At 40.8% G+C, this 25,329-nt stretch overlaps 1 protein-coding gene across 1 annotated transcript in view; it reads left to right on the top strand.

Moving 5' to 3' along the window:
* Positions 1-25,329, top strand: part of TEC (tec protein tyrosine kinase) — a 141,482-nt gene that overhangs the window by 80,805 nt on the left and 35,348 nt on the right. The window contains exons 3-5 of the mRNA XM_030880465.3: positions 19,109-19,213; positions 22,335-22,416; positions 23,077-23,205. Of these exons, the coding sequence (XP_030736325.1) occupies positions 19,109-19,213; positions 22,335-22,416; positions 23,077-23,205 (316 nt within the window). The remainder of the gene's footprint in view (positions 1-19,108; positions 19,214-22,334; positions 22,417-23,076; positions 23,206-25,329) is intronic.

Below are 25,329 nucleotides of genomic sequence, written 5' to 3'. Positions count from 1 at the left end.
GACTTCTCTTGTTGCTCTGAGTCCATAAGATTCCTGACCCTCAACCCCACACTCCTTTAAAACTTTTAACTGACAGCAGAAAATTTAGGATAATTGAAAGGAGTTCCAGTGTAGTGGATGAAGCCTGCCTACCTTCAAACAAGCCATGGTGGGCTGGAGCCAGGCAGCCTGGGGTCCACCTATGACTCTGGCTGTGAGAGGAGGAACACCTACCGGGCTCTTGATTCTCGGGGTGTCGGGGGAAGGGGATGATTCCGCCTCTCCCATCTGCCCAGAATGTAGCCCCTCCAAAGTCCCTCTCCAGTCTCGGAGCTCGCTCCCACCACACCAGACTCTCAGAACATTCTGCTTCTCCTGTTCCTTGCTCCTCTCTCCTTATCCTCCGCCTGGCCCGTCTTTGTCTGTTAGACCCTGCTTCCATGTTCATACAATGCCATATGGAAGTGATCTCCCTGCCTCTTTGATGGCCCCTAGCCCTTCTGGTTCATATAGTGAGTAATGGCGTTTATCTCCTGGGGTGAACTCCACGGTCTTCCTGCTTCCTTTCTGGCTACTGGTTCTTGTCTCCTTCAAGAATCAGCGTTCCTCAAGGTTCTGTTCTCAGGCCGCTTTTCTCACTCTGCACTTGCCTTAGGAGACATCATCCATTCCAGTGGCTTTGGGTTGGCATCTATGTGCGAATGACGTCTCCACTATGTTTCCCAGCCTGATGTCTATTCTGAGGCCTCAGAGTTTCCATAGGCATCTCAAATTCAGAATGTCTGAAAAGAAACTCAGGATGTCCCTACCATCTCTACCTCAATAACTGTACCGTGGTCTACCCAGCTGCTTGTGCCAGATACCTGGAAGTCAGTCTGACCTTACCCCTCTCCTTTACCCTCTCTCATGTCTGGACTCTCAACAGATTTTGCTGATTCTATCTTCTAAATATAATCTCAGTCCTGCCGCTTTTTCCCATGTCTACTACCACCATGATCCAAACCACCCCTGCCTCTTCTTGGATGAATATAGTAGCCTCTGTACCGGTTAGGATGGAGTTAGGCTATACATCACACAAACCCCCTAAATAATAGTACGATAGCTTAAATAAAATAGAATTTTTTTTTCTCTGTCAAGGTGGAAAAAAGACAAAGACTGGAGGCAGGCTGTCCTAAACTGGTATGGTAGATGCAACCCAGGGATCTTGGAGCCTGTCTTTCCCTTCTATCATCCTAGTTTATATCTTTTATTTTGGCCCAAGACTTTTGCTGGTGCTGCAGCCATCTTCTCTGAATTGCAGGTTGGAAGAAGGAAGAAAGAAAAGCAAGAGGGTACTCCTCCCACCTGAGTCGATTTTCCTTAACAGCCTTCCCTTACGTTCCATACAGACTTCTGCCTGTATCTCATTGACTAGAACTTGGCCACATGGCCGTACTTCGCTGCAAAGGGAGCCAAGAAATAGTCTTTTATTCTGAATATTAATATACACAACTAAAAGTTAGGGTTCTGTTACTGCTGAGAAGTGGATATTGTGGCTAGACAACTAGGGATCTCTGTCACATCCTAATAGGTTCCTTTTTCTACTCTTGTCCTCTCCAGTCTGTGGTCCATAATGGCCACAGTGATATTTTAAAAACACAAATACAATCATGTTCTTCTCCTGCTTAAAACCCTTCAGAAACTTCTCATTATCCCTAATTTAAACCTCACAAGTCCTCAGCAGGCCTTTGGTCCAGTAGCCTGCCCATCTGCCTACATTCATCTGCAATTCCTTCTCTTCCTCACTTGTAACCTTCCAGCTCACCAGTCTTTGTGTTCCTTAGAGGCTCCTTTCCACATTAGAGCATGTACTTTAGCTGTGTCCTCTGTCCAGAATCCATGCATCCCCTCCCTTGACTGACTAGCTTCTTCAGGTTTCAGCTTGAATATCACTTGCTCAGTGCAGCCTCTCTGATCTTCCAGGTTAGATTCGTTTTCCATGTATAATATCATCTTGTGCTTTTTACTTTTTACCACGTATCTCTGTTCAATAAATTATTAGTACAATTGTTTTTTCAGTCTCTGACTCTTAACTAATCACAAGGCAGGTGAAAGCATTGCTTAGCCCAGTACTTGACCTGGGGTAGATAATAAATGATTGTTGAATGATTGAATGGGATTTAGGTTCAAGGATGGGTATGGCGAATTTATTCTGTATCATGTTAAAGAGATATAAATGAAAGACATAAAGAGAAGTGTCTTGCTACGTAGTCAGAGATACTGAATCAGGCCCAAGTGAGAAGTTGGGACTAGAGAAGTGAATTTGAAATCATCAGATCTAATCCATTTAATTCTCTTTATCCCAGAAGGAGTTAGCTTCCCAAGGGGATGTGCAGCAGGCTTTAAAGCCAGACAGATTTGCTCTGAATCCTGGATCTGTCATTTACCAGCTGTGACATTGGTCAGTTGATAAAACTCTCTGAGTCTCAGTTTCTTTATCTGTAAATGGAGAAAATACCTACCCTGCAAGGCCATTTGTATGCAAACAGAATATTTCAAACTATTCTGTCTGTTTGGGCCAAAAAAAATTTAAGAAGGAAGATATTTCTACTTTAAAAACAGAGGCAATGGAAAGCATTATCCTTTTTATCATTTCCTGGTTCCTGAATGCACATCCTTTTTTTTTTTTTTTTTTGCATGTTAAGTTTTATTAAGGTTCAAATACAAAACATTCCGAAAAGAGAAAAACCATTCTACCTAAATTCTATATTCAACTACCAGTTAAACAAGAAAAACATGTTATTCTATTATTCTGTTTCTTTTACAACCAGTATAAAGTCAGAAGAATCAAGACAGATTCTTCTTCCAACAGGAGCAGAATTAAGTCTGCTGGGTCAACGAACTATTTGCCAAACAGCTGTCTGGTCATTAAGCGTTCTTCAATTTAGTATTCATGTTTACTATGATTAATCTCTATGTTCTACACTGTCTTCAAGGTGACCTAAATAAAATCTCAAGAGCCAAAAGGTCCATGGAAGCATAAACGCAAGTATTTAGATTACAGAATGATTGAGGAAGACAGCAATGTAAGTGCAGTGGTTTTTACAATTTAGTCAGTACTCTGATGATCTGCTGACTGCACATCCTTTTGCACAGTGAAAATCAAGATTGCCTTCTGGGCTTAGGGGCAGAGGGCTTTGGGACTTTTTTGTAAGCTTTTTTTTTTTCAATTTACCAAATACTTCCAGAGTGCTTACCATATGTCATGGTCTTATGTGCTTTGCAAGTATTAACTTTAATCCTCTGAACTTTATAAGGTAGATGCAGTTATCATTCCCATTTTACAAAGGAGGAAACTGAAGGACAGGGAGGTTGAGTACCTTACCCAAGGTTGTAGAGCCAGAACGTGGCAGAGCCAGGAATCCAGCTGAGACTGTCTGATTCATACTTATATTAGTCTTTATAGTCAACAGAAAAAGAATTAGCCCTCAAGAAAGCCTAAGAAACTGGTAGAAGTATTCCTTTGTAATACTACTATTATACTTTGAAGGAAGAGAAATTTTTGGCCAAAGGTGTTCTCTGCTGCTGTGTGTAAAGGCTGTGCGTTACCAGAGATCAACTGTTTCTAACGTAAAAAGGAAGTGCGTATATAGTCACTTGCTGATTCATTATTGGTTTCATACTGTAAGACAGCTAAAATAGCCTCAAAAGGCAAAAATAGCACAGTCACATGAAGCATCAACCGTCCTTTTTAAAAACAGAATTATCAGACCTATGAAGTAAAGGTTAATCTGTTTTTCTGGATGAAAAGAGTGGCTGTTGGTGGATCCTGGTCATTTCTAGTATATCCTCCTGTAGTTTTAGGGAATTGATATTTGTCATGACCCAGGGAAGAATCTCATTCATGCCATTTTATTTTCTAAGATACAATCAAATTTGACATCAGTTCTCAGAAGATCTTTCCTAGGGTCTAGAAGGTAGGTGTGAGGGTCTTTCCTTTAACAGAACTAGTGACTTTTCCTTTATTTTCCCTAAGGACTAATATTTTTTTCAAATAATATTAATAGCTAATTTTATCAGGCATTTACCATTTGTCAGCTTTGTTTTGAGAGCTTAACATGAATTGACTCTTTAATTCTTACAACAAACTTATGAGGTTGTGGTGCTATTAGTCACCCCATGGTATAGCGAAAGGAACTAAAGCACAGAGAGGTTAAGTAGCTTGTCTGACGAGACACAGCAAGTAAGTGACAGAGCTGAGATTCAAACTCAGGCATTCTGGCTCCAGTCTTTGCTCTTAAGCAGTAAGCTCTTGTTAGAGTCCTGAAGAGGTATAAGATATGTAAAACAAAGTAAAAATGGTTTGTCCTTTCATTTTTGTTTTTCAAAAGCTACCCAGGTTTCTTCCTCCAAAGAAGAATAGCACACCAAGTAACAGAGCCAGGCTTAGTTTTGTGTTTTTAACCGCCTGGGTCCTTGCATGCCAAAATATAATCATTCCAGGCCATGGTTCCTCATTGCCTTGAAGATTAAGTGCAACCCCTTAGCCCTATATACAGAGCCCTTCATAATCTGGTCCCTTCTCACCCTCCCAGCCTCCTGTCCTGCCTCTTCCACTTTTCCTCCTCAGTACATCTGAACATACAGGTACACTGACATCCCTAGATCTGCCGTGCTCTTTTGTAACCACACACCTTTGCTTATGATGTTCTAGCTGTTGGTGATACTTTTTCTCCTTTCTTTGCTTGGAAAACTCTTGCTCATGATTCAAGGCTCAGTCAGCTCAAAGAGACACCTTCTCCGTGCAGCCTTCTCTGACCATTCTTCTGGAAGAATTAACCTCTTCTTCCTTTGCGTCCCACTGCATTTCATTCGGGAAAGAACTTTTCACACTGCCTTATGAATAATCATCTCTTCCCAATCAGTTGGAAATTCCTGGGAACAGGAGCAGATACTACGTAAATGTTGACTGTGAGAGCTGGAAGGGTAAGGAGGTGTAGGGGAGATAATAGAAAGGTCTGAGGATATGTGGGTTAATTCCAGACTTTGTTTAATATCCTGTGTATGGAATGTAAGACTTGATTTGGGGACATAAACTATTCATTGTGACCTACTTCCTTTCATAACTAGGAATGAAAAGTTTACAAATTACAAAGTGCACAATTGTGATATCCATGAAACATGCAACAATGAAATAACTATCAATTTGGCAATTGAAATAGTGTGTGATTTAAAAGAATTGAGCTTACTCTAGATTAACTGTCTGATGCTTTAATTTGGTTAAGTTAAATCTAATTATAATTCCAACATTTTCCTGGGTTGTCCACACCCAATATTGATTGAGTTCTGGCTGTGCTGGGTGCTGGTGGTGAGCACACCAGGTGGGTGCTGTTCCCCTACCCATCTATTATGGACATCAGGTACCCAACAAGAGTTTCACAAATGATAACTGCATTTATGATATGCAGAAGTCAGAAAAAGTACAGGCTGCTTTTATTTCAGAGTGTGAGGTATGTGAGTAGGACCAAAATGTTCTAAGGGTACAAATCTATTAAATGGAACCATCTGAAATTACTAATATTTGATCATTTTTGACAACAAAAATAGCAGTTTCTTCTGGTTTGACCTAATATTACCTTAGTGAATTGATGAGAAAAGCCACCTTTCTTTCTGAATCCACTTAAAAGCCTGTGCTTGGTAATATGGTGGTTTCAGATATACTCACTGGAGTTGCTACAGTAACTCCTACAAGTTCCTTGAAAGCCTTGCGAGGCTGGTTGCCGTCTAGGTGGTGTGATGTGGTCCCTCAGAGAAAATCAACCAGATAATGCCCCATCACAGGTGCTGGTGGGCTCACAGTGAGTATAGCCTGGCTGCTAGGCTGTGAGGATCTTGTATTTGGCATTGGGGAGCATCTCTTGGAATGGCCATGTATTCTGCAACGTGGATTAATTTTTACTAGATTATTTGAGGGTTAATTGTATTAGCAATAGCAAACTAAGAGGGATGAATAGTTTAATTATGGCCCCCAGCTGTGATAGTCAATGAAGAGTAGAGCAGTGCAGCCTAGAGTTCTGTATCTTCTTCATTTGCCCTTGATCAATTGGTTTAACCTCAGTGCCCCATTTACCTAATTGTAAAATGCAGATGCTCAATAACTCATTACTTGATCAGGATCAGTAGATAGATCTATAATTAAAATTGGAGCACTTAGAGATTGATGGATGCAGGGAGCTGTATAAACATGACTTCTGAGAGCACTGTGTGAACATCAGGGATTGTGTTGATTCTTCTTCTGAATCCAGTGTAACACCGTACCACAAGGATAGCTAAAGCTTTAGTAGTCGTAGTTAAGCAATTTGCCCATCTGTACTTTCTACCCGTTTATAATGGACCCTTTCTATATTCTCACAAAAAATTTTTGTAAGTAGATCCAACTACTGCTTTGATCAGGATTTTTTAAAATGTGATGGGAAGAAGTATTTTTTAGACTTTTCAAACATACTCAAGAGTAGACAGAATAGTGCAGTGACCCCCATGTATCCAGCACTCAGCCAAATAACCCCCAGTCATCCTCCCTCCCCCCACTTCCATAATCCTTCCCACTCTCATTATCATACAGAAATCATACCATTTCTTCTACAGATGCTTCAGTATCCACCTCCAAAAGACAGAGTCTCCATCTTAACCTTTATACTATCATTACACCTCAAAACATATCAACAGAACTTCCTTGATGTCATAAAGCATACCCAGTTGGTGGAAGAAATTGTTTTAAAAATAATTTTATCTGTAGAATGTTTGCAATTAAGAGGTCGTTTTACCAAAGTTTTCCATAAATTAATTGTAACACAAAGTGAATATCCCTATAGAAACCATAGTAAAAGCAGTGATTGGCACCTGTTAGGCCTCCAGAAACCTGTGGAACTAGGCAATTTTGTATATTTCTCTTTGGATATCTTACTGTGGGGAGAATTGATGGGCAGTTCATCTTTCCTTATGAGAGACCTCAATCCAAGATACACATCTTCTCTTTGTTGCTGCTGTTCTCCTGGTGATTCCTTCTCCCCATGCCCACCTGCTCACCCTCCTCCCATTCACCCCCAGCCCCTAGGCCCCAGTAGAAGCAAAAGGAAGGAACTTTTCCTAGGACGACCGATTATCTTTATAGGAAAAAAAGGAGGGATGTCGCTTTCTCAGGGGCAGCAAGCAGTCTAGGGAAGCTACTGTTATAGCCCGTTGAATATTTTAAAGGTATTTAGAAAACAAACTCCAGGGTGATCCCTTTAACACTGGAGAAAACTAGAGAAATATTGTATATGGTCCAGTGGAAGCTTATTTAAAGACCAAGCTAATGCTCTGGTCTTGCAGGACCCTAGCAGAGCTCGGTTCAGTGTTAAAGAAATCACATCTCCAGTTCATACTTGTCTGGAAACACCTTTGTGGTCCACTCACATCAGACAAGCAGACAGATTTTTCTTAGTGGCGGAACTGGTCCGGTGTGGACAGTGTGGAGGTCAATTTCCCAAGAGGCTATGAGCCTCCCAGCCTTTTCCCTGCCCAGAAACTCAGTCCTGCGTATATATCACGGGTCAGCCTCCTAGTGTGAGGCTGTGTGGGGCAATTGCCACAGGGGTTTCCCACTCCTGGGGCTGTGATTTCTCTGGATTCATCAATCCCTTTGGTCATGATGGGGATACTGGGAGTGGGGATGAGAATCGTACCCCTACTCGTGCTGCAGCTGTGGGTTCATACCACATGCAAAAGCCACAGAGTTTGCCTCGTGTGTTGGCATTACTAATTGCCTCTGCCACCTACCACCCATCCTGGAAATGGAATTTTCTATTTTGCCCTGTTTGCTGTCTGTAATTCTCACCCACCAGAAACTCACAAAGCTTCTGTCTCCCAAGTTCCTCTTGATAAGAGATCACTTTCGTGTGATTCTAGTTATTTCCACTTTCATAAAGATATAAAATGTCATTAAAAAAAAACCCTGAACACACGAAGTGTCTACTGGAGAGCCTCAGAATGCATGCGTGCGCGCGCGCACGCACACACACACACACACACACACACACACACACACACAGGCACACAGAATCCCTAGTACAGAAGCAAAGTTCTACTAGTCACTGTTAACCATAGAAACTTGAGAACTGAAACCTAGGTTAAAGGACCTTCCTTCTCTCTTTTTTCTCTGTTTCTTCTCTTTTCCTACTTAAACAGACAAACAAAAAAGGCAGAGATTTGCAGAGACATATCCAGGGATTACCATCTCTGTGGTTGAGGAGGGGTCCCTTGATAGAGTTGTGTCTCAGGATTGTAACGTGACAGTTACTCTGTTAATTGGTATTCACACATGCAGCAGTGTGGTTTGATTGAACAGAGGGGCAGAGGAAGGGTCTCTTAGGTCCTGGTGATTTGTGGCATGCCTATGCCCCCCTGGGATGGCATATGTCTGAGAGAGCAGGGGCAGAAATAAAGCTAGCCGAAATGATTCTCTGAAACAGCATAGTCACAGAAAAGTGGTGGCTGTGACTGGATATTGTGAAATCAGACCTAAGGAAGGCCTCCTGTCCACTTAGCTGAATCGCCTCCTGTTCGTTTATGTCCTCATTCATTCATGCACTTATGCAAAAAGTTGTTGGGCACGTGCCAGGTGCTGAGGAGGAGGTGGGTGTGTCTTCATTGACCTTCCAGTTGGCGACCTTTACCACGCCTGCCTCGAAGAAGCAGATGATGAGAAAGGAAGAAAGAGGAGTGTAGAACCGGGCACCAGCTTTGGGGGAAGGTATTAAATTAATTTTATTTTTTAACCAGAAATTCATTTAGTACTAGATGAATCAGGTTAATGGATAAGTTGTTTCTAAATCAGAATAAATACTAAGGCAGAGCCTTTATTTAATTGAGAGCTGATTGATTGCCTACTTCTGGCCCATTATGAAGTTATGTTGCTTAATTTTTATACCTATTTTTTTCTTTTGTCATTGCGGTTTTCCTTTTTTAAGTCTATGATTTGTAACACTAAATTATTAGCAAAGAATTTCTTAGTTTCCAAATGTTCCCAGATGTCAAGGTCCCTGATGGCCGCAGCCATATTTTTTTCAGCTCTATTGAGGTTATAATCAATATATAGTTAACTGCATGTATTTAAATTATATTATTTGAGGAGGTTTTTTTTATGGTTGTTTAGATTTCCTACCTAGAATTCTCCTTTATATCTCTCAGTGAGGTTTTCTATTTTTCTTCATATATGTTCTACTCATTTCTTATAAAGTTTATTCCCAGGTATTTAACAAATTTTATCAAAATTGTAGAATTTTTGTCCTTTTATAGGACATAAGAAAAAGTAACTTTTCCCTTAACCATTCATGTTTCTTACTGAAATAAGAAAAATATCCATCAAATTTCTACTGTTTATACTGTAATAGGAATTGCACCAGAGACAGATCATGTAAGGAGACTTATAAGATTTTCAGCAGTTTAGAGTATCGAATTATTCCTCCTGCTGGAACAATGAGTATTGTGCCCAGCACTAGAAATTTTTGGCGTATATACACACACACACACACACACACACACACACACACACACATATTTATAGTTTGAATATAATTACAAAATTTTTTTTATCCCAAAGTAGAAAATAATTTACAGTAAATATTTTCTGCGGGGAAAAAACCAGATACAAATCTGCCTATGACACTTATGTGACTTTTATTATTTTATATTACTGAACTACTATCATTTTCACGGTATAGCTACCTGTGCCTAAACATGTATATAAGCATCAATATGACTAATATAACATTTGAAACTCACTAACTTCATTGTGTAGTTTGTAACACAAGCAGCAAAGGAAATGCTATTTTTAGTATTTAAGGAGTTTTGATATATGTATACACTTGTGAATCTATCACTACAATAAAATAATGAACATATACATTACCCCTCAAAATTTCCCCATGCTTTTTGTAATTCATACCTCCTCTTTCATTCCCACTATCCCTAGGTAATCATCGATCTGATTTTTGACACTATAGATTAGTTTGCATGTATGAGAATTTTAGAATAAACTCATATAGCATGTACTCTTTTTTTTTTTGCGGTACGTGGGCCTCTCACTGTTGTAGCCTCTCCCGTTGCGGAGCACAGGCTCTGGACGCGCAGGCTCAGCGGCCGTGGCTCACGGGCCCAGCCGCTCCGCGGCATGTGGGATCTTCCCGGACCAGGGCACAAACCTGTGTCCCCTGTATCGGCAGGTGGACTCTCAACCACTGTGCCACCAGGGGAGCCCTAGCATGTACTCTTTTTAAAAAGCTAACTTCTTTCACCTAGCATATTATTTTGAAATACATTCATCTTTTGTATCAATATTGCATTTCTTTTTATTACTGTGAAGTATTTCCTTGTTTGTCCAGTCACCTGTTGATGGACATTTGGGTTGTTTCCAGTTTTCAATTAATACAAATAAAGCTTCTGTGAATATTCTTGTACAAGTCTTTGTGTGGTCAGATGCCTTCATTTCTCTCGGGTAAATACAGTGGCCATATTTTTTAATCTCCATGTCTCTTGTGCTTAGCACATTTTCTAGCAATTATTAGATGCTCAGAAAATATTGTCCTAAGTAGTTGCTGGACTTTTCCTGCATTTCTGTGGTAATCAATAGATAGGGCCTAATTACTTTAAAAAATAGCTTCTTTCTCTCTCTTTTTTTTAACACCTTTATTGGAGTATAATTGCTTTACAATGGTGTGTTACTTTCTGCTTTATAACAAAGTGAGTCAGCTATACATATACATATATCCCCATATCTCCTCCCTCTTGTGTCTCCCTCCCACCCTCCCTATCCCACCCCTCTAGGTGGTCACGGAGCACTGAACTGATCTCCCTGTGCTATGCGGCTGCTTCCCACTAGCTATCTATTTTACATTTGTTACTATATGTAAGTCCATACCGCTCTCTCACTTTGTCCCAGCTTACCCTTCCCCCTCCCTGTGTCCTCAAGTCCATTCTCTACGTCTGCATCTTTATTCCTGTCCTGCCCCTAGGTTCTTCATAAACATTTTTTTTCTTTAGATTCCATATATATATATATATATATATATATATATATATGTTAGCATATGGTATTTGTTTTTCTCTTTCTGACTTACTTCACTCTGTATGACAGACTCTAGGTCCATCCACCTCACTACAAATAACTCAATTTCGTTTCTTTTTATGGCTGAGTAATATTCCATTGTATATATGTGCCACATCTTCTTTATCCATTCATCTGTTGATGGACACTTAGGTTGCTTCCATGTCCTGGCTATTGTAAATAGAGCTGCAATGAACATTGTGGTACATGACTCTTAAAAAATAGCTTCTTAAAATATTGTTTTATTTCAAGAGAAAGAGCGCTTCTGCTATGATCCTAGTTCCCTAGTTTGCTCTGCAATATTTTATGCATTATAGCTTAATTGTCTACTCCTAGATTTTTTGAGTTCTTGCAGTGTTTGTTGAATTCCTCTGAGGAGAGAGTAGAGAAGCATTGCTATGTTACCTAAAGACACAATGTAAAAGCCAGTAAAGTATTTAAAATATCTAAATCCTCTGATATATTTGTGGGAAAAAAGGGTTTAAGTGCTGAAAAATTTTAGAAATCTTTTATCTAAAGGCAAAAAAATTATACTAATAACATATTAGTGATTGCGATGGGCTAGATATTGTGTCGAGTGCTTTATGAGTGTATCACAATTAATCCTCACAATAATCTAGGAGATAAGTTATTTTAATAACCCCATTTTACAAATGAGGAAATAGAGACTAAATGAGGTCAATTAATTTGCATTGGGCCACAAAGCTGGCATTTAAATGCAGGTCTGCCTGATAATGAAGGTGTGCTCTCAACCATTATGACACATTGACTCTGCTGTGTTAAAATATTAAACAATACTCAAAATATTTTGGCATGTTCAGTAAGTTAAAAAAAAGTCCATGTAGCTAAGTAAAGAGAGCCTTGAGTCTAGCAATAAAGTCAATTGTTGTACGTATTATTCACATAAATATTTCTAAAAGTTAATTGACTTGACAAGTTTCTTTCCTAATAACTTCTGACTTTGTATTTAAAGTCACTTTTGGGACTTCCCTGGTGGCGCAGTGGTTCAGAATCCACCTGCCAATGCAGGGGACACGGGTTCGAGCCCTGGTCCGGGAAGATCCCACATGCCACGGAGCAGCTAAGCCCATGTGCCACAACTACTGAGCCTGCGCTCTAGAGCCTGCGAGCGACAACTGCTGAGCCCATGTGCCACAACTACTGAAGCCCACGTGCCTAGAGCCCGTGCTCCGCAACAATAAAAGCCACTGCAATGAGAAGGCCACACACCACAGCGAAGAGTAGCCCCCACTCGCCACAACTAGAGAAAGCCCGCACGCAGCAACGAAGACCCAACGTGGCCAAAAATAAATAAATCTGTGACTCTATTTAAAAAAAAAAAAGAACTAAGCTAGGTAAATCAGTTTTAGACTTATTTGAAAATACTTACATTAGTAAGTTTTGCTTTCAACTATAATAAAACATACCTGGTATTAGTTTTTAAAAGTTCCCTTGGGTCGCAGAAGGGAGTTGGCATGAGGGTTGCCAGAAGTATAGAAAAATCATAAGAGTAAGTGATCACTCAGGGGGGAATAAAAACTCTAACTTTGAATACAGTGAAAAACTATCTCCAGAAACCTTATAATTACCTATATCAGCACAATCTTATATGAAGATTATTGTGTGATTTTGAAAATGAAATTTTTTGCCTTCAGATTCCTTATAATTTATCCTGTTTTTATTCTGGATGTTATCTTAGAAACCATAATCTTCATAATTAAGCCATGCTTATGTATGTAACTACTGGCTTCTTAATGTTAAAGTACCCTTTTTATGTGTTTGTTTAGTGTAAAATCACTTTATAAAATGTAAAGCCACTATGTCAGTTATTATTATGAGCTGATTAAAAGGGAGGAAAACAATACTAGGATGCCACGTTTTTGGTTTTGCTTTCTCCTGCTTTTCACTAGAATTTCGTACTTAGCAAAGAGGGGATGTTTCATCATAGAATCACCAAGTTGGAAATGCCTTTATTTTATTTATTCTACTTCTCCTGATACCAGAAAGATCTACATCAAAATTATTCCCAGTATCCTCAAAAAAAAAAAAAAGTCATATCCATCTTGAGGTTTTCTTTCTTTCTCATGATTAATGTGTCCTGCTGCCCTTGAGGCCCATTCTTTTAACTCTTTCTTTTAACTCTGTTCTGAGTAGAAAGGGAAAAGAACCTTCGTGTATAAAATAGACCTTTGGCTCATTGGAGATTTTTGGTAGAATACATCATTTTCTTTCTTTTTTCAAGGGTTGACTAGAACTCTTTTAAGTCTGTAACATGGTTCTTTGGTACCTCTGTGCCTCGCTGATGGTAGAAGAAAGGAAGCCAGAATCAATCTTTAATCAATGCGGCTGAGTGAAGAAATGATCATGATGGAATACAGTGAATGGCAGTAGTAAGCTTTGGTGCTGTCCGTCTGCTGAGGACTGCAAGATCTAGGAATTCTATTTTATATTTTATTGTATATAACATATCTTTTGTCTGTATTCTCTGGATGGTCCCTTGTCACTAAACATGCCACGTCAGCAGCCATATTTGTGTTCGTATTTATGGTCTGTTTTTTTTTTTTTTTTTTTTTTTGCGATACGCGGGCCTCTCACTGCTGTGGCCTCTCCCGTTGCGGGGCACAGGCTCTGGACGCGCAGGCTCAGCGGCCATGGCTCACGGGCCCAGCCGCTCCGCGGCATGTGGGATCCTCCCAGACCGGGGCACGAACCTGCGTCCCCTGCATCAGCAGGCGGACTCTCAACCACTGCGCCACCAGGGAAGCCCTATGGTCTGTTTCAATTGTTGTGTCCTATGGAGAAAGAACAGAGGCTGACTAAACAATTTAGTGGGACCAAATGGAGGCCTAATGATAGGCTGACAGCGTGTGTGCAAACAGATGTGCGTACTTCGATAGTTGGAAGTAAGAGAGGGGAGGAAGAGGCCGTCACATGGCACACAGTATTGCAAGCCTGAGGACGCCAGACGAACTGGTTTGGGGAGAGGGATTCAATTCCAGCAAACACCCCAGCCGTCACATTCAATCAAGTAAGCTGTTAGTTTAAATCTTATTTATTGTCCAGTTTGTTTGCACTTAACTTGTGAACTCTTAACATTCTTATAGTTGTTAAGAGTTATAAGCATGAGAAATTTCCACTGAGTTTATGTTTGTACTTAGTTAAGTGGTATCAAGTTACTAAAGTGTACGTGGCACTTAAGAATTCAGGGTTGGAATTAAGAGTTCAGGTCCTGGTTTGTTGTATGACTTTCAGCCAGTTAATTATACCCTTTAAGTCTTGATTTCTTCATCTGTAAAATGGGGTGACAAGAGTTCCCATAATTATGTGAAGATTCATTGAGTTACCATGTGAGAGGTGCATATAATGCCTGGCTCAGAGTGAATGCTCTGTAGTTGTTAGGTTTTGACATAAAATAATTTTCTTTTTCTAAAATAAGAGTCCAGAAATATTCAGGCTTGAGAGACCGGGAGTCAGGTAAAAGCTTTTGCGATTTTGAGAGATCTGGGTTCAGTTCTGGCTCAGCCTCTTAGCCAGTCTTGTTACCTCTCAGACGCTCAGTTTCCTAACAATTTCCCAGGGTTGTTGTGAAGACTAATTAATAGTAAATGCTGCCATTTAGGGAGTGACTTCCCTGTGCCAGACACTGTACTGAGCACCTACGTACCTTATCTTTATTCCTGCTTATAGCTTAATGAAGTGAGGAGTATTATCCTATTCCTGAAGACAGAGGAACTGAGAGAAGGCAGAGCGTGGCTGGGCTCAGGATCTGCCTGCCTCCAAAGCCCATGCGCCTGACCTGAGGTCCCTTTGCAATGCACAGGTGATTCATCCAGTAGATTCCTTCTGTGGCAGGCAGCTGGGAATAGCCACATTAGGAACAAAAGTTGTGATATAAGGGAAAGGGAGGGATCCTTGTAATACTGGAGGGAAACTCTTACTGCGTGTAATGGGTCTCAGGATGCCTTGGGAGAGGGGTGTAGAAAGGAGGACCTGAGTCTGGGTGTTCTGTAGATACACCTGGGGTCAGCCCTGGATATTTGTATACAATTATAAAAAATTAGTTTAATTTAGGATTGTTATTGATATTTTAAAACGTATTTTAATTCTGGAAATTAAAGGAAAACTGTGTATCTTGTAAGACTTGCCCAGGGGCAGGATCTCTTTCACCTAAATCCCAGTTCTGCCGTTCAGTTGATGTGTGGTTTTAAGCAAGTCATATTTCATCTCTTTGTCTAGTTTCCCCATTTAAGCTGGTTTACAAATGGGTGAAATGGCCATTACTTACCTCTTCCTAATTTGGTCTCAAATAACCATTTTGGTGTCCTTTCCTACACTTCCCCTGAACCACCCTGAACTTCAGCCATAATGCATTTCTTCCTGTTCCCTAAATCAGTGCTTTGTTGTTTTTGCTGCCTGAATTCTCTTCTCCACTTTCTCTAAAGAAAAACTCCTACTTATCCTTTCAAAACCAAAATATCAGTTTTCCTCCCAAAAGCTTCCCCAGCTTTTCCTGGCCCAATCACTGTCTCACTCCGTAGTATACCATGAGCGCATGACTTCGTCTTTATTGGATGATGAATCACTCCCCTCTTCCCCTTCCACCTACCATATGGTTGTGAATTCCTCTTGAGGAAACCCTCAGCCCCCTTGCATAACGTTGAAGCTGCAGCACACAGTGCTGTGCTTCGTGTCTGATCAGTGTTTGCTGGCAGGATAGGTAAAATAATGAATGGCCAACTTAAGCGTGAACCTTTATCTGCAAACTTCACAGCAAAGTATTTGGATTAATAAGCCAAAATATTAGCATAATACAATATATGATATATCATGGAACATGTATTTAGGGGGCATAAGCCAGCCCAGCATACCAGTCATCTCAAATTTTCCTGTGTGGATTGACTGACATCTGACAGCTGCTTTTAGTCACAGGGGCAAGTGGTGAGTGGAGACAGGCATCTCAGAAGCCGACCACAGTCTGCTGCTCAAGAAAGAGAGCCGGTAGGTGATAAATGACCCCAGAGCAGTGTCTGGAAAAACTCCATGATGTCAACAGGGATTTTCTCCAGAGTTGGGGGATTCAGGGTCATTTGATTTTCTTTGTGCTGTTAGTATTTTCTAAGGTTTCTACGGTGAACCCGTGTGACTTATTAATAGGAGGATGGCGCTCTGGAAGTTTCTTTTGCACACTAACTGGCATAGGCCCAGGAGCAGGGTAGGTGGCCCTGTCTGACCAGACCCTTTGGTACTGTGCAGCAGGTTCTTTACAAGCTGGTCCCTGCTCACCTTTCCATCCTGCCTCATGTACCCTGTCCTTCAGCCACACTGACCTTTTTTTTCCACTTATTTATTTTATGTGGCAAACACTCATAGATATGATACTACAGGTCACTCTTCTAAGCACTTTGCAAATACTAACTCATTTAACTCTCATAACTATCTAATAGTATCCATGAAGTGGATACTATTATTATTTCTATTTTATAGATGAGGCAACCTAGGTCATTCTGGAATATGTGTTTCATCCCACGTGCTGTGCTGTTCATTCCCTCCCTATGATATTATCGGAATTTCTTTTCTGAAATTATCGTGTAAGTCTTGGTTCCTCTATGTTCTCTTAGCATCTTTTTAATATTCAGTACTTACTACGTTGGATGATAAAGTTGCTGTGTATGTCTCTCCCACAGGTAAACTTGGGCAAGTGACTTAATTTTTGTTTCTTCCGTCTGTCAGATGTGTCTAATAACACTTATCTCACAGAGGATCTGAGGATTAAATGCCTCCATATTTGGACCGTATGCTCAGGAAATGAGCTTTTCCTATAGGGACTTGATATATTCCTTGACACAGTTGCTGGCACAGAACAGGTGTTGTCCTGTGGGAAACTGAGTGGAAGGGGCAGAAGGAAAGCCTGGGTGACCCAAAGTCAAGGCCACTGCAGGAGAAGAGAGCGGAGCACCCCCAAATGCCTCGTTAACAGCTTGAGCGGAAGACAGCTGAGCGAAGGCTCTTGGGTTTGGTCATAGGTGGTGTTTTTGAGAACAGCTTTAGCAGGTGTGACGAGAGGGGAGGCAGATCGCAAGTGGTTAAGGAGGAGTGGGTGGGAAGGAAATGAAGACTGGTGGTGTAATAATCTCTCTTTCAGCAAGGGAAGAACAGAGTTAGGGCAGTAGCAGGGCCAGAAGAATGTTCTTGGTATGGATGGCAGAGGCCTGAAGGTGTCTATAAGCAGGAGAAGTAAAATCTCAGGCCATGCTCAGAATCCAGGTTGCCCCCTCAGGGACTTGGCTCCATTAATTTTGTCACCTGTTTGCAGCTGGGACATCCAAGGTCTGGGGAGCTTTAGGACCCCAGCTTTCAGTTGGGATCCTTGGGTAATGTGTTTAACCTGTCTGAGCTGCAGTTTCATCATCTGTAAAATGAGAATTTTGTGAGCATGAAAGGAAATGACATCTGTTAAGTGCTACTACAGCGTCCTTAGCTGTTGTGTCCTTTTAACCTTCTCATAGAGGCAGGATGACAGAGAAGAAAAAAGGGTAAATCTTAGGGTGCTTTAGACCTGCAGAAGGAAGAAGTTGGGGGTGTGCTCCTGGGACAGCTGTTCTCTTCTCCATGAAGTAGGGGAATGGGAAGGGTTTGTAGCTCTGATCAGACTGGTGGGCTCCATAGAGGCCACCAGGTTCTCTCCACTAGAGAAACACAGAAGACCTGAGGACAGCAGCGAAGGCCTGGCTAAGCACAAAGAGGACAGTTAGGATTGTTTCGTGACCTTCTGCAGCCAGGCACGCATGAGTCGAAAAAGGTGTGCATAGAACTGGGGGCTGACGGAAATGCCGGGGTATGGGGATTCGTGTGCTGGGGGGTGGGTGGCAGGGGGAGAGAGGGAGGGTGGGAGGATGCACTGGTGAAATGACAGCCAGACGTCACATGGGAGCTGATGGCCTGGGAGGGTTGGCAGGTCTGAAGGTACCATGGTCACAGTGAGGATGCAGCGCTGGTTACTGGGAGCAGGATAGGGACCCCAAAGATTGTGGCCAGAGGGGAGTTTCAGAGTATTAGATGAAGCAATTTTGAATGACTAGGGCCAGGGGAGGGCTGGGTCACCCAAAATAATCCAATGTTCTTCATCTTCATTTCTCTACTTTTCTTCTGTTCTTTGTCATATGACTATCTACACCCCCTCCTAAAATAACCTTAGTCTTTATACAGCTTTTTGTGTGGGATGTATCAGTTAATATAATTCAGTAAACATTTTTTATTTCTTCATTGTATTTGTAATAATTTTTCACGGATACGGTATATCAAGTTATCTTTGCACATACTACTTCGTATCTTCCGGATTTTTCCCTGGGATAAATTCTCAGATGTGAGATTACTGTGCTCAAGACTGAATGATTCGGAGGAGGGAGTCTTGGTATGTCATTAGTTACTTGCTGTAGGGAGATTTGCATTGAGCAGGGAGGAAGGGCAATAGGGAAGGAAAAAAAAAAAAGAAAAAGAAAAAGAAAATTCAAATATAGACTCTGAATGGAGGCTTTGTGTGAGCGCCCTGTGTCCATCTCACATCCTCCTGAGTTCTGTGTGCTGGAGTGGAAGATGTAACTGGTGGAGTTTGCATTTGTGATTGAGTGTTTGGTTTGGTCTCTGATGCTTTCATTTTCGGGGGAGAGGGGGTGGCTGTCATCAAGAAGTTGAAGAAGTTGCAGTGTGTGTCTGAGAGGAAGGCACAATCAAAGGGACTCTCTTTCTAAACAGATCTAGAGCTTTTGGAGGAGGGCAAGGACAGCAATTTCATCTTTGGAAATTAAAGAACTTAATTATTTTGATTACAATCCTCAGTGTTAGTATTTTGTATAATTTTAACAATATAGGGAGACATGATTTAGATAATTATTAAGGAAATCGTAATATTTTGAATCAGTGATTTTTTTAAAACAAATATTATTATTAATAACATTTTTTCCTTAACTTATGATTGGAATGGTTCTCCTTTTTTTTTTCTTTTAACAGAAAAAGTACAGAAAGGGATTTATTGATGTGTCAAAAATCAGATGTGTGGAAATAGTGAAGAATGATGATGGTGTCATTCCCTGTCAAAATAAATATCCATTTCAGGTGAGCTGGCATATTTTTGTGACAGTGAAATTCTGGGCTTTTAGTCATGCTTACTATTTGACGTTAGTGTTTCCTGTCATTGCTTTGTTGATTGATTTCTTTCAGCTTTGTTGAAGTATAATTGACACATAAGAATTATATATATTTAAGGTGTATGATTTGATGTTTTGGTATATGTAAACATTGTGAAATGATTGCTACAATCAAGCCAATTGACATATCCATCACTTCACATAGTTGCCATTTTCTTTTCTTCCCTTCTTTTTTTGTTTTCTTTTTTTGGTGGTGAGAATACTTAGCTACCTTCTTAGCAAATTTCATATATGCAGTGTAGTTAACTGTAGTCCCCATGCTGTACTTTAGATCTCGAGAACTCATTCATCTTGCATAACTGAAACTTTGTACCCTTTGACCAACATCTCCCCATTGCCCCCCTTCACCTGCCCCTGGCAACCACTTTTTTGCTCTCTGTTTCTAAGAGTTTGTTTAAAATTCTACATCTGAGGTCATGTAATATTTCTCTTTCTGGTTTATTTTGCTTAGCATAATGTCCTCCAGGTTTACCATGTTGTTGCAAGTGGATGGATTTTCTTTTTTAGAGCTGAATAATATTCCACTGTGTGTGTGTGCGTGTGTGTGTGTATGTGCGTGTATATCAATTGTCTTTATTTATTCATCTGTCCGCGGACATCTCCTCATGTTTACCAACCTGAGGCTCTCAGAACCCGCTCCCTTTTGGGTTTTCATAGAGGCTTCATTACATGGGCATGATTGTTCACATCATCGGCCATTGATGATTGAACTCAATCTCCAGCTCCTCTCCCCTCCTCAGAGGTGGGGGGTAGTGGGACTGAAAGTTCCAACCCTCTAATCATGGGGTTGGCTTCACTGGCAACCAGCTCCCATCCCTAGGGGCTCTCCAGTAGTCACTTTATTAGTATAACAAAAGACACCCGTATCATTCTCAGCACAGGAAATTCCAAGAGTTTTCTAGGAGCTCTGTGCTGGGAACCAGGGGAGAGACCAAATATATATTTCTTATTGTGAATCACGGTATCACAGGTATGAAAGTCATGGGCCAAATGAGGCAACTACAGCCCCACGTCCCTCTTAGAGCTTTATCTTTACTTCTTTATCACATCTCATTTTCTGTCTTGTAGCAAGGTATTTGATTTATTTTTGTATCTCATGTAGTCCCAGCAAAGTGCTAGTTGGATGAGTTAATCACTGAGCAGAATATAGCAGTATTTGTTCTATGGTGTTCCCATTGCTGTTTGACCGCACTTATTTGATTAAAGTGAATGAGAAGGGATTGTCAACAAAAAATTAATCAGTCGATCTAAGAAAGAAATGGAAAATTCTATTCAAGCCAAATTTGAGGATTATAACCTGGGGAGAGAATCTCAGAAAGCTCTGAGAACTATTCTGCCCATTAGAAGTCAAGACACAGTTATGTAAGTTTCTTGAGGCAGAGGGCTGGACATCGTATGACGTATTATTGGCAGTTTACGTATTCCAGATCTAAGTGGCATCACAGTGGGTCACGTGACCCCTTACAAGATCAGGAAGGAATGCTATCTTTTTTTTTTTTTTTTTGCGGTACGCGGGCCTCTCACTGTTGTGGCCTCTCGCATTGCGGAGCACAGGCTCCGGACGCACAGGTTCAGCAGCCATGGCTCACGGGCCCAGCCGCTCCGCGGCATGTGGGATCTTCCCGGACCGGGGCACGAACCCGTGTCCCCTGCATCGGCAGGCAGACTCTCAACCACTGCGCCACCAGGGAAGCCCCAGGAATGCTATCTTTAAGGAGTTGTCTTGTTGCTGCTAGGAGAATGTTGCTCTTTAGGGTTGAGCAGGTATTTCTGCTGATGGGGGGGTTTGGTGATGCATAATAGAGTTATACAATGCACAGTGCGGGGAGAGAGGAGGCCAAAGGGCAGAGAAGAATTTTTTGTTTAAATTTCTCTTGTCTTGCCATAAAAATATGACTTTTATTCCACAGGATTATCTATTGAATATGGTCAGGAACAGCCAATTATTGATGAAAGAGCTATGTGTGTTCAATCCAGTGACATGGTAAAAGGAGGTTTCTAGCCAGATTTGTGTTTTGTTTTGTTTTTGTTTTTGGCCGCAAGCGGCTTGTGGGATCTTACAGGACCTTAGTTCCCTGGCCAGGGATCCAACCCAGCCCCCCCAGCAGTGGAAGCATGGAGTCCTAACCACTGGACCACCAGGGAAGTCCCCAGATATTTTTTTAGTCAATTGGGGTGTTTCTGCCTTGTGACTGACCATCAAGGATAAAGTGATAGACCAAAGACAAAATTCTTGGATTGGTTTCCCATGCTTAATTTTATTCTGAATATTAAGAATAAGACTGTTTAATTGCTTACCTGGAGGTACCTCTGAAAGAGGTACTGTGGTTAAAAGTTTGGGCTCTGGAGCCAGAATCCTGGCTTTCTGGATGACCAGCCAAATGCTGATGGACAGGTAACTTAAGGGACACCATTTGCAGTGCATTCTATGTGAATACTGCCTCTGGGAGTGATCTAGAATTGGGGTGTCTTGCATAGACCTTAGTCTCCTCCTCTGTAAAATGGAAATACTGATACCTTGATGGTAGGATTAGTTGAGTTAATGTCTGTAAAGCACAAAGTATAGAGTTGGGGTGGTCAGTGCTTAATTAAGCTACCTACTGCAGTTATTTATAGTGGCAAAAGGAAGGTATAGGAGTGATGTTGAAACAGTAGTCCATTCATCTCAAATATTATTCAGAAAAATATTCGATTGGAGTAGTCCCTGTTATACCAAGTTTACTTAAGGAACTTTAGTTTATTAGATCGCAAGAAATAGCAAGACTGGCAAGGCATCCTGGCCTCTGTATATATATTTTTTCTGTAGAAGCACAGTCCTTTGTAAAATGTGTATCCCACTGGATGGAGACATGAAGAAATAGATGTGTTTTTGTAAGAAGGGAATCTAGGTTCTTTGGATCGGAAGTAATTGACTTTTGGTCAGTCATTTCAGAATCCTTTATTGATGCCTGTGGTGCCAAGGGCTCTGTGCTAGGCAAGATGCTGTGTCTAAGCTTTTCTCACCTGTTCCATCTTTTGTCTTATTTCAGGTTGTGCATGATGCCAACACACTTTACATTTTTGCACCCAGTGCACAAAGCAGGGACCGGTGGGTGAAGAAGTTAAAAGAAGGTAGAACTCATATAATGAAATATTAATCTGTACATAATTTCAGAATATAACATTGTTGTCACTAAGAAAGAGATACGGCTAGTGTATCTTGCATTTATAATCTTTTAATCTACAATAAGTGTTTCTCCAAGAACGTTCTCTGTTACTGTAAGTGACACATGTTGAAGTTAACTTCCTTTTTTATAATCTGGTTCCTTCTAGTGGCATATACATAGTTTTTAAGAAGAACATGCTTTCATTTAATGTGTAATACATTTGGAGGTGACTAAGCACTGGGCTTTTATGGTAACAGGATTTGGTATTTTCTAAGAAATTGCCTATGTAGTCAACATTTGATGCGGATGAATTGACTTGTATGTAAAGTATATTAATCAGTGATTTGACCTGCATAATCCTCATTGCTTTTTCTGCAGAACAAAATGGTAGTGGGCTGACTTTTGTGTTTATCCATCACGGTGTAGCAGAGGTCACTTCTGTTACCAAGGGTGCCTCACCCTTTCACCTTGTGAAAGAGAACTCTATGGATTTTCTGAATGCTGGATTATATGTTATGAAGGTTTCCTCATAATAAACGTAGTATTTGAGAAAGAATGATCAACCGGAAACATTCTGTTATCTCTGTACATTTCACTCATCATCTAATGTGTCTATGAATTACAGAAATACAGAACAACAATAATATTATGATTAAATATCATCCTAAATTTTGGGCAGACGGAAGTTATCAGTGTTGCAGACAAACTGAAAAACTAGCACCTGGATGTGAAAGATATAATCTGTTTGAAAGTAGTAAGTATTAATTTTATTCTGTAGTTATATTGTGCTCAGGATGTACATACTGTTGGTATTATTGGGAGAAAGTGACATGATTTTGATTTTGATGTTGGTTAAATATGGCCTTCACACTTTCTAGCATGGTATAAACATAGTGTAGGTGTATTTTTGTAAGAATACTTTTATTTAGTGAGCAGTAGGACCATCTCATGGAATCAGAAGGTCTGTTTTTGGGAGTTTTGTTTTTTTTTTTTGTTTTTTTTTGTTTTTGGCGGTATGCGGGCCTCTCAGTGTTGTGGCCTCTCCCGTTGCAGAGCACAGGCTCAGGATGCACAGGCATAGTGGCCATGGCTCACGGGCCCAGCCGCTCCGTGGCATGCGGGATCTTCCCGGACCGGGGCACGAACCCGCGTCCCCTGCATCGGCAGGCAGACTCTCAACCACTGCGCCACCAGGGAAGCCCTGTTTTGGGAGTTTCTATCACAATATGAAAGCCTACTAAAAATGACTCTGTTAAAACTGTGAGCCTAATGTAGCACCATCAGCAGCTTTTCTCTTCTCTTTTTTTTAAGCTTTACTGAGATATAATTAACAAAATTGTAACATACTTAAATTTTACAATGCGGTGACTGGATATACTTATCTATCCATTGGAAAGGGTTCCTCCCATTGAGTTAATAAACACATCCATTACCTTGCATGTTTACGTGTGTGTGTGTGTGTGTGTGTGTGAAAACATTTAAGTTCTACTCTCTTGGTAAACTTCAGTTATACACTACAGTGCTGTCAGCTATAGTCATCATGTTATACGTTAGATCCTCAGACCTTATTTATCTTTTTTTCTTGCTCTCTATATATTTTAATTGAGTTGTAATTAACATACCTTATTCATCTTATAACTGAAAGCTTGTACCCTTTTACTAGCATCTCTATTTCCTCCACCCCCCATCCCCTGGCAACCATTTTTCTACTCTCTATTTCTATGAGTTTGACTTTTTTTTTTTTTTTAAGCTTCCCCATGTAAGTGATACCATGTGGCATTTGTCCTTCTTGGTCTGGCTTATTTCACTTACCATAATGCCCTCCAACTTTATCCATGTTGTCACAAATGATAGGATTTCCTTCTCTTTCCAAGGCTGAATAATATTCCATTCTCTCTCTCTATATGCCACATTTTCTTTATCTAGTCATCTGTTGATGGGTGCTTAGGTTGTTTCTATATCTTGGCTATCGTGAATAATGCTACTGTGAACATAAGAGTGCAGATATCTCTTTAAGGTATTGATTTTGTTTCTTTTGTGTATATACCCAGAAGTGGGATGGCTGGATCATATGGTAGTTGTATTTTTAATTTTGGGGGGAACCTCTATATTATTTTCCATAGTGGCTGCATCAGTTTACATTCCCACCAGCAGTGCACAAGCATCCCCTTTTCTCTACATCCTTACCAGCATTTGTTATCATGTGTGGTTTTTATAATTGCTATCCTAATATGTATAAGGTGGTATCTTATTGTGGTTTGACTTGCATTTCCCTAATGATTAGTTATGTCGAGCACCTTTTAAGGTACCTGTTGGCCATTTGTATGTCTTCTTTAAAAAAAAGTGTCTGGGGCTTCCCTGGTGGCGCAGTGGTTGAGAGTCCGCCTGCCGATGCAGGGGACATGGGTTCGTGCCCCGGTCCGGGAAGATCCCACATGCTGTGAAGCGGCTGGGGCCGTGAGCCATGACCGCTGAGCCTGCGCTTCCGGAGCCTGTGCTCCGCAACGGGAGAGGCCACAACAGTGAGAGGCCCGCATACCGCAAAAAAAAAATAATAATAATAATAAAAAAAATTTAAAAAGTGTCTGTTTAGGTCCTTTGTCCACTTTTAAATGAGTTATTATTATTATTTGTTTTAACTATTGAGTTGTGTGCATTCCTTGTATATTTTGGATGTTAACCCCTTCTCAGATATGTGGGATGAAAATATTTTCTCCCCTTCTGTTGGCTGCCTTTTCATTTTGTTGATGGTTTCCTTTGCTGAGCAGAAGCTTTTTGGTTCTGATGTAGTCCCATTTGTTTACAGTGAACAAGGCATGGCCCCAATCCCTGTGGCATTTACAGTCTGTTCAAGAAGGCAGAAATACAAACCGGCTTT

This window comes from Globicephala melas, chromosome 5 (genome assembly GCF_963455315.2).
Source record: "Globicephala melas chromosome 5, mGloMel1.2, whole genome shotgun sequence".
Taxonomy (NCBI): domain Eukaryota; kingdom Metazoa; phylum Chordata; class Mammalia; order Artiodactyla; family Delphinidae; genus Globicephala; species Globicephala melas.
This window is presented reverse-complemented; position numbering and strand designations above follow the sequence as displayed.